The sequence below is a fragment of the Mizuhopecten yessoensis genome, unplaced genomic scaffold (assembly GCF_002113885.1).
Source record: "Mizuhopecten yessoensis strain PY_sf001 unplaced genomic scaffold, ASM211388v2 scaffold523, whole genome shotgun sequence".
NCBI lineage: Eukaryota > Metazoa > Mollusca > Bivalvia > Pectinida > Pectinidae > Mizuhopecten > Mizuhopecten yessoensis.
The window spans coordinates 352,741-363,495 of record NW_018403589.1 but is presented as its reverse complement, the minus strand read 5'-3'; the positions used below and the strand labels follow the sequence as shown (position 1 = coordinate 363,495).

Sequence of the window (10,755 nt, the reverse complement as noted above, 5' to 3'; positions counted from 1 at the left end):
ATGATATGATATTTATTTCATAAGATCTGATAGTTTTATTCAGTGCTGAACATTTCTATGACAATTGTACAGCCCTTAAATCTGACCAATTGTTATGCTGTTTGTTATATATTAATAAAATTTCTATGCATAAAATTGTTAGCGCATTTATCATGGAGAGTTTGAGTTATTTGTATTAGCTAACCTGACCCAAACGGCCAAGTCAGTTTATACCAAAGTGCATTGTCCGTCTGTCCAACTTTCCCTGATCTGTCAAGATGAACAAGATGCTTAGGGTGTTAACATTTTGCTAGTAGCATGCTGAGATAAAGGGTTATCAGATTTATTCAAATTAATGACCTTGACCCAAATTCAAGGTCACAGGGGTCAAACAATTCAAACTTGCACTTGAGTTCTTCTGAATAACCAAGATTATATGTAGTCTAGCATGCTGTAGTGGAGGGCTTCTAAGGTCATTGATGTCAAATGTGTTATAATCAAGAGGTCTGTGGTCATGATATTTGTCCTATTGTCTAAAGGTGTGAATTGAAATGAAATGTGGAACCATAATGAATGACCTTGACCAACTTTGAAGGTCACATCATGTTTTTTTGTTTTTTTTAAAGAAATTTCATTATAGCAATAGAATCCTTGAAAAAAATCCATAATGATCAAAGTAATGATATTTTATTGTTTTTAGCTCACTTGGCCCTTCGCCAAGTGAGCTTATGCCCCGGCGTCTGGTGTCAATATTTCACTTTAAAAATCTTCCTAATAACCAAAAGGCCTAGGATGATATTTGGTCAGAAGCAAACTAGGATAAAGGGCTACCAAGTTTGTTCAAATAAATGACCTTCACCCATATTTAAGGTCACAGGGGTCAAATATGTCTAACATTTTAAACAACTTCTTAATAACCAAATTGCCCAGGGTGATGATATTTGGCCAGTAGCATGCTGGGATGAAGGGCTGCCAAGTTTGTTCAAATAAGTAACCTTCACTTATATTCAAGGTCACAGGGGTCAATTGTCTTTTAAAACCTTTAAACAGCTTCTATTGAATAACCAAAAGTACCAGGATGGTGATATTTGGTCAGTACTATGTTGGGATGCAGGGCTTCAAAGGTTATTAAAAGAAATAACCTTTCACACATATTTAACATCACAGGGGTCAAATACATTAAAATCTTTAAACAACTTCTTCTGAATAAACAAAATGCCCATGGTGATGATATTTGGCCAGAACCATGCTGGTATGAAGGGCTAACAAGTTTGTTCAAATAAATGACCTTGACTTGTATTCAAGGTCACAGGTTTCAAGTATGTTAAAATCTTTAAACAACTTCTTTTGAATAACCAAAATGCCCAGGGTGATGATATTTGGCCATTAGCATTCTTTGATGAAGGACTTCCAAGTTTGTTAAAATGAATGACCTTCACTTACATTCAAGGTCACAGGGGTCAAATGTGTTTAAAATCTTTAAATGACTTCTTTTGAATAACCAAAAGGTCCAGGGTGATGTTATTTGGCTCGTAACATGCTTGGATGAAGGGCTACTAAGTTTGTTCAAATAAATGACATTTAATTATTAGCTCATCGGGTCTGAAGGACCCAGGTGAGCTTATGCCATACTGTGGCGTCTGTCGTCCATCCGTCAACAATTTCTTTAAACGACTTCTTCTTCTGAACCACTGATTGGAATTTAACTAAATTTGACTGGAAGCATCCCTAAGTGGTGGGGATTCAAAATTGGCTATATTTCTTTAAGCGACTTCTTCTCTGGAAATAAGAGATGGATATCAACCATATTTAACTGGAAGCATCCCTAGGTAGTGGAGATTTAAAATTGTACAAATGGTTGGGCTGACTCCCCAGGGGGAGGGGCAGGGCCAAAAGCAGGCAATTTAGCTATATTGCTACAAACGACTTCTTCTGTAGAAGTATGCACTGGATATCAATCATATTTAATCAAAAGCATTCAAGGGGCGCAGGGATTCAAAATTGTACAAATGGTGTGGCTGACCCCCCCCCCCCCCCCCCCCCCAGGGAGCTGAGGGGCGGTGCCAAAAAGGGTTATTTGGCTATATTGCTATAAACAATTTCTTCTGTAGAACTTTACCTTGGATATCGATCATATTTGGTCAGAAGCATTCATGGGAGGCAGGGATTCACAATTGTACAAATGGGTGGGCTGACCCCCGGGCTAAGGGGTGGGGCCAAAAAAAGTTTATTACTTTGAAATAGTTGAGATCCCCACCATATAACCATATATACAATTGCTGAGTATAAATTACTTCTAGGATGGCACTAGGGTCTGGCCCCACCCTTGGAGACATAGTCCCTGGGCCATAATTTTGAAACGGTTGAAATCCCCACCCCAAAACTATATGTAAAAATGCTGTGCAAAAAAGAGACAAATGCAGTCATGATATTAGAATTGATCCTGGGGTCTGGTCACGACCCTAGGGATCTAGTTTCTGAGTCTCAGCTTGGAAACAGTTGAGATCCCCACCCCATAACCATACATAAAATTGCTGGGCATGAAAAATCTAATACAGATATGCTACAAGGATTGGCCTTGGTGTCTGGCATATTCCCTTGGATCTCATTTGGAGAATATTTTGACATGATTTCTTAGGTATCCAGGTGAGCGATACAGGCCCTGTGGGCCTCTTGTATTCAAAGTCACAGGGGTCAAATATGTTTAAAATCTTTAAACAACATCCTCTGAATTTTGGCCATTAGCATTCTTGGATGAAGGACTTCAGTTTGATAAAATGAATGACCTTCACTTACATTCATGGTCACAGGGGTCAAATATGTTTAAAATCTTTAAATGACTTCTTCTGAATAACCAAAAGGCCCAGGATGATGATATCAGGCCAGTAGCATTCTTGGATGAAGGGCTACCAAGTTTGTTCAAATGTATGACCTTCACTTATATTCAAGATAACAGGGGTCAAATTTGTTTAAAGCAACTTCTTCCGAATAACCATGAGGCCCAAAATATTGATATTTGGATGATGGGCCATCCAGTCATTTGAATGACCTTCACCCACTTTCAAGGTCATATTTGGTCAGATATGTGTAAACCTTTAAAAGACCTCATCTCATTAAACAAAATGTCTAGGGTGGTGGGGGTGTCTTAACTATGTATTACCTTGCAGATGTTTCAAATTCTAACCGGGCCTGTCTTTTGATCTGAGGATCGTTCCATGTGGGATGGTGTTGTTTGACGAGCTCCTCCGACTTGTTGATATACACCACTTGATCTTTGTCGTACAGGTTCCTGTCAAAGATTGGTCTCCAACTTTCCCAGTCTACCACAGCCAGGCCGGAGAACTCGGCGGCAGGGATAGTTCTGTCCACATCATACTCCACTTTCCGAAGATGCTTTTCAAGATTGGACTTCTGTTCGACAATAAACCAGTGAGAGAAAAAAAACCCAATATAACAGTTTTGATAACTTGCCTGATAATACAAGAATCGCCACCATTCACCTCACTGACGAACTCATAAGACATACAGACTGACTACCTGTCATCTCACTAACGAACTCATAAGACATACAGACTGACTAACTGTCATCTTACTGACTAACTCATAAGACATACAGACTGACTACCTGTCATCTCACTAACGAACTCATAAGACATACAGACTGACTACCTGTCCCCTCACTGACGCACTCATAAGACATACAGACTGACTACCTGTCACCTCACTAACGAACTCATAAGACATACGGACTGACTACCTGTCATCTCCCTAACTAACTCATAAGACATACAAACTCATAAGACATCCAGACTGCCTACCTGTCACCTCACTAACTAACTCATAAGACATACTGACTGACTACCTGTCACCTCACTAACAAACTCATAAGACATACAGACTGACGACCTGTCATCTCACTAACGAACTCATAAGACATACAGACTGACTAACTGTCATCTTACTGACTAACTCATAAGACATACAGACCGACTACCTGTCATCTCACTAACTAACTCATAAGAAATACAAACTCATAAGACATACAGACTGACTACCTGTCATCTCACTAACTAACTCATAAGACATAAAAACTCATAAGACATACAGACTGACTACCTGTCATCTTACTGACTAACTCATAAGACATACAAACTCATAAGACATACAGACTGACTACCTGTCATCTTACTGACTAACTCATAAGACATACAGACTGACTACCTGTCACCTCACTAACGAACTCATAAAACATACAGACTGACTACCTGTCATCTTGCTGACCAACTCATAAGACATACGGACTGACTTCCTGTCATCTCACTGACGAACTCATAAGACATACAGACCGACTACCTGTCATCTCACTGACGAACTCATAAGACATACAGACCGACTACCTGTCATCTCACTAACTAACTCATAAGACATACTGACTGACTACCTGTCACCTCACTAACAAACTCATAAGACATACAGACTGACAACCTGTCATCTCACTAACTAACTCATAAGACATACTGACTGACTACCTGTCACCTCACTCACTAACTCATAAGACATACAAGCTCATAAGACATACAGACTCACTACCTGTCATCTTACTGACTAACTCATACGACATACAGACTGACTACCTATCATCTCACTGACGAACTCATAAGACATACGGACTGACTACCTGTCATCTCACTAACTAACTCATAAGACATACAAACTCATAAGACAAACGGACTGACTACCTGTCATCTCACTGACAATTTAAATGACATTCACCAGTAGAATGACTGGACATCGCTTCACTGACGAACTTTGTACATATGGAGCTTACAAGTCCAGATGCAATATATATTTTAATGAACTACTTAGCCAGGAGTTTCTACTTGAGACGCTTCAGTCTATGATGACTTTAGGACATTTTACTGTCGGTGTTTGGTGACCATGATATTGTAATAAAGTTTGGTAGTAAGATGACCGTTTGTGTCATACTATAGGTTTATGTCAGTCTGATAGTGTTATGCCATTGTCAAAGTGTAGGTGTCATAGAGTTAGGTATTGAGATACCATCGTCAAAGTGTAGGTGTAGAGGTATTTAGTTGACTACAATGATCATACTTCAGGCAAAACAAACAGAACAACAACTGGAGTTGATCGAGTTGTTATATCATTCTAATTCGATCTTGAGATCAATTTAACTAGGACAAAATATGAGCGAAGGCAAGACTATCATGATGACCACTGAAAAAGTACAAGGATAATAAGATGTGATCCGGAAGGGTTAGCAAAGCGTCTGTAAATCTAGGTCTAACTCAGGTAATATCAAATTCAAAGAGAGAACCAGTTTAGTGACTAGGAAACTACGAGGCATAAAAATCAACATTTGTAAATAACGTCTATTTCCATATTGTACCAGGAAAATAATAAATTGTATTTCTAATTGAGAACTCGAAGGCAACCTTCAAACTTGCCAATTGTTTTCATTAAACTGCATATAGCGAAACCCTTTGTTGTGTGTTTTTCTATGAACTGCAGCATCTACCGCAAAAATCACGATAACAAGATTAATCCCAGGAATATCGAATCAACTTCGATTTGTTAAAGCATTCAGTTGAGGAAGCAGGGATATTACTATGAAGAAGGGAAAGTTCACGATCGGAAAATCAAAAACGTCACGCTTATGGTATGTGTTTGCAGTACTACATGATGTAATTGTTTGAAATTTAACCTATGAGTCGGATTACTCTCGGAAACTGAGCTGAAGCAGTAAGCCGTCGTTGTCGGTCATGTAAGATCGAGCTACTGATGTAGAAGTGTTTAGTGTCCTGGAATTCAAGTTCCGGAGGATACATACCATCAACTTAGTCAAAACATTACATGAAAGTGAAATTTTAGGATTTGGCTTCGACTTTATTTTCTGTGCTGAAGGTCACTTCAATAAATTTATCATCATAGGAAAAACATCAAATTGGCCAGGGAGATATATTGTCAACTAGGAAACCAATCGTTCTGGTGATCTCATCCTCATTATATTTTCTCTTTAAGATGCCAGATTTTGGAAATGAGGTGACGATTACTGTCGTACTTTAGGTATGTTTCATAGAGTTTGATAGTCTGACAGTCATTATTGTCATACAGTAGGTACATGTCAGAGTTTGGCAGTGAGGTCATTATTATTGTCGTACTGCAGGTAAATGTCACAGATTTCGGTAGTGAGATGATGTCTATTGGTATACAGTAGGTAATAGTTATAGAGTTGGGTATGGAGTTGACCATTGTTGTCTTACTCTAGGTAAATGTCATGGAGTTTGGAAGTGAGGTGACCATTATACTGTAGGTGTACTTGCCAGATTTTCGAAGTGCGGTTATCATAAGCATACTTAATGAAAATGTCAGAATGTGAAAGTTGTATTGCATTAGCGTCCTATTTAAGGTAAATATCAGTTTGGAAGTGAGATACCTTGCTGTTCACGTTACCTATAGCATCCTAACTTACCTGAGGTAGACCTCCATTAATGGCTGATCCGTTACTTAAGTATTTGGGATAAAGTCCCGGAAATGGTTCGTAAAACAGAACAATGTTCTCACCAAAGAACGACTGGTTGTCGTTTTGTATGATGCCATATTTGGACAAATTCAGGAACACTTTGAACTCGTCCTGGCAGACAGCAGAAGGCACATTCCACACGACAGCGAAAGGCAACACCGACACATTTGTACGGGGTTGTGGTTCCCCTCCTAAATACAGCCTAACCTGGGCGAAAAGAGCAATGATAAACTTGACAATACTATACATATCCATTCTCACTGTTATGTAGTTATGTCGGGTGTCAACACGTAGTTTCAGATAACATATCCGCTGTAATCAGGGTTGTATAAAGCATGGTTAACTTGACGCATGTTATCGTCTGTTTATCTGTTTTTTTTAGCTGAAATATATCATCTGGTATTATCGAACCCGTACTAAATACAAAACTATTCTACACAAGAAGGTATGCTGTGGTGTATTGTGTCTTTATGCTTTGCCTACCTGGGGTATATACCTATGTTTTAATGCTGTAGTATATTGTGTCTTTATGCTTTGCCCCCTTGGGGTATATGTCCGTGGTATATTGTGTCTTTATGTTTTGCCTCCTTGGGGGAAATTGTCCATGTGTTAATGCTGAAGTGTATTGTGTCTTTATGCTTTGCCTCCTTGGGGTATATGTCCATGTGTTAATGCTGTAGTGTATTGTGTGTATATGCTTTGCCTCCTTGGTGTAAATGTCATGTGTTAATGCTGTAGTGTATTGTGTTTCTATGCTTTGCCTCCTTGGGGTATATGTCATGTGTTAATGCTGTAGTGTATTGTGTCTTTATGCTTTGCCTTCTTGGGGTATATGTCATGTGTTAATGCTGTAGTGTATTGTGTTTTTATGCTTTGCCTCCTTGGGGTATGTGTTCAGGTGTTAATGCTGTGGTATATTGTGTCTTTATGCTTTGCCTTCTTGGGGTACATGTCATGTGTTAATGCTGTAGTATATTGTGTCTTTATTTTTTGCCTCCTTTGAGTATATGTCATGTGTTAATGCTGTGGTATATTGTGTCTTTATGTTTTGCCTCCTTGGGGTATATGTCCATGTGTTAATGCTGTGGTATATTGTGTCTTTATTTTTGCCTCCTTGGGGTATATGTCATGTGTTAATGCTGTGGTATATTGTGTGTTTATGCTTTGCCTCCTTGGGGTATGTATTCAGGTGTTAATGCTGTAGTATATTGTGTCTTTATGCTTTGCCTCCTTGGGGTATGTGTCATGTGTTTATGCTGTAGTGTATTGTGTCTTTATGCTTTGCCTCCGTGGGGTATATGTCATGTGTTAATGCTGTAGTGTATTATGTTTTTATGCTTTGCCTCCTTTGGGTATATATCCATGTGTTAATGCTGTAGGGTATTGTGTCTTTGTGCTTTGCCTCCTTGGAGTATATGTCCATGTATTAATGCTGTAGGGTATTGTGTCTTTATGCTTTGCCTCCGTGGGGTATATGTCATGTGTTAATGCTGTAGGGTATTGTGTCTTTATGCTTTGCCTCCGTGGGGTATATGTCATGTGTTAATGCTGTAGTGTATTATGTCTTTATGCTTTGCCTCCTTTGGGTATATATCCATGTGTTAATGCTGTAGGGTATTGTGTCTTTGTGCTTTGCCTCCTTGGAGTATATGTCCATGTATTAATGCTGTAGGGTATTGTGTCTTTATGCTTTGCCTCCTTGGGGTATATATCCATGTGTTAATGCTGTAGGGCATTGTGTCTTTATGCTTTGCCTCCTTGGGGTATATGTCATGTGTTAATGCTGTGGTGTATTGTGTCTTATGCTTTTCCTCTTTGGGGTATATGTCATGTGTTAATGCTGTAGTGTATTGTGTCTTTATGCTTTGCCTCCTTGGGATATATGTCCATGTGTTAATGCTGTAGGGTATTGTGTCTTTATGATTTGCCTCCTTGGGGTATATATCCATGTGTTAATGCTGTAGGGTATTGTGTCTTTATGCTTTGCCTCCGTGGGGTATATGTCATGTGTTAATGCTGTAGGGGATTGTGTCTTTATGCTTTGCCTCCGTGGGGTATATGTCATGTGTTAATGCTGTAGGGTATTGTGTCTTTATGCTTTGCCTCCGTGGGGTATATGTCATGTGTTAATGCTGTAGGGTATTGTGTCTTTATGCTTTGCCTCCGTGGGGTATATGTCATGTGTTAATGCTGTAGGGGATTGTGTCTTTATGCTTTGCCTCCGTGGGGTATATGTCATGTGTTAATGCTGTAGGGGATTGTGTCTTTATGCTTTGCCTCCGTGGGGTATATGTCATGTGTTAATGCTGTAGTGTATTGTGGGTTTATGCTTTGCCTCCTTTGGGTATATGTCCATGTGTTAATGCTGTAGGGTATTGTGTCTTTATGCTTTGCCTCCTTGGGGTATATGTCATGTGTTAATGCTGTAGTGTATTGTGTGTTTATGCTTTGCCTCCTTTGGGTATATGTCCATGTGTTAATGCTGTGGTATATTGTGTCTATATGCTTTGCCTCCTTGCTGTATATTTGTCTGTGTTCGTTGACGCTGTTGTATATTTTGTCCTTTTTTGATGGCTCTGCTGTATATTTGTCCGTGTTCTTTGACGCTGTTGTATATGTTGTCCTTTTTTGTTTGCTCTGCTGTATATTTGACCCTGTTTGTTGACGCTGTTGTATTTTTGTCTTTATGCTTTGCCTCCTTGGGGTATATGTCCATGTGTTAATGCTGTAGGGTATTGTGTCTTTTTGCTTTGCCTCCATGGGGTATACGTCATGTGTTAATGCTGTAGTATATTGTGTGTTTATGCTTTGCCTCCATGGGGTATATGTCCATGTATTAATGCTGTAAGGTATTGTGTCTTTATTCTAAGCCTCCTTGGGGTATATGTCCATGTGTTAATGCTGTAGGGTACTGTGTGTTTATTCTAAGCCTCCTTGGGGTACATGTCCATGTGTTAATGCTGTAGTGTATTGTGTCTTTATGCTTTGCCTCCTTAGGGGATATGTCCATGTGTTAATGCTGTAGGGTATTGTGTCTTTATGCTTTGCCTCCTTGGGGTATATGTCCATGTGTTAATACTGTAGGGTATTGTCTCTTTATGTTTTGCCTCCTTGGGGCATATGTCCGTGGTATATTGTGTCTTTATGCTCTGCCTCCATGGGGTTATGTGTTTAGGTGTTAATGCTGTAGTATATTGTGTCTTTACGGTTTGCCTCATTGGGGTATATGTCCATGTGTTAATGCTGTAGGGTATTGTGTCTTTATGCTTTGCCACCTTGGGGGTATGTGTTCAGGTGTTAATGCTGTAGTATATTGTGTCTTTATGCTTTGCCTCCTTGGGGTATATATCCATGTGTTAATGCTGTAGTGTATTGTGTCTTTATGCTTTGTCTCCTTGGGGTATATATCCATGTGTTAGTGCTGTAGTGTATTGTGTCTTTATGCTTTGCCTCCTTGGGGTATATGACATGTGTTAATGCTGTAGTATATTGTGTCTTTATGCTTTGTCTCCTTGGGGTATATATCCATGTGTTAATGCTGTAGTATATTGTGTCTTTATGCTTTGTCTCCTTGGGGTATATGTCATGTGTTAATGCTGTAGTGTAATATGTCTTTATTCTAAGCCTCCTTGGGGTATATGTCCATGTGTTAATGCTGTGGTATATTATGTCTTTATGCTTTGCCTCCTTGCTGTATATTTGTCTGTGTTCGTTGACGCTGTTGTATATTTTGTCCTTTTTTGTTTGCTCTGCTGTATATTTGTCCCTGTTTGTTGACGCTGTTGTATATTTTGTCCTTTTTTGTTGGCTCTGCTGTATATTTATCCGTGTCCGTTGACGCTGTTGTATGTTTTGTCCTTTTTTGTTGGCTCTGCTGTATATTTGTCCGTGTTCTTTGACGCTGTTGTATATGTTGTCCTTTTTTGTTTGCTCTGCTGTATATTTGTCCCTGTTTGTTGACGCTGTTGTATATTTTGTCCTTTTTTGTTGGCTCTGCTGTATATTTATCCGTGTCCGTTGACGCTGTTGTATGTTTTGTCCTTTTTTGTTGGCTCTGCTGTATATTTGTCCGTGTTTGTTGACGATGTTGTATATTTTGTCCCTTTTTTGTTGTGTTTGCTGTATATTTGTCTGGGTATGTTGACGCTGTTGTATATTTTGTCCCTTTTGTGTTGGCTCTGCTGTATATTGTTCGTGTTCATTGACGCTGTTGTATATTTTCTCCCTGTACGTTA

General features: G+C 39.2%; 1 protein-coding gene across 1 annotated transcript in view; it reads right to left on the bottom strand.

Moving 5' to 3' along the window:
- Positions 1-6,775, bottom strand: part of LOC110450217 (hyaluronidase-like) — a 29,305-nt gene extending 22,530 nt beyond the window's left edge. Inside the window, exons 1-2 of the mRNA XM_021497565.1 lie at positions 6,470-6,775; positions 3,140-3,390 (exon numbers count right to left, since the gene is read on the bottom strand). Coding sequence (XP_021353240.1) covers positions 3,140-3,390; positions 6,470-6,775 — 557 coding nt within the window. The remainder of the gene's footprint in view (positions 1-3,139; positions 3,391-6,469) is intronic.
- Between the last annotated feature and the right edge of the window lie 3,980 nt (positions 6,776-10,755).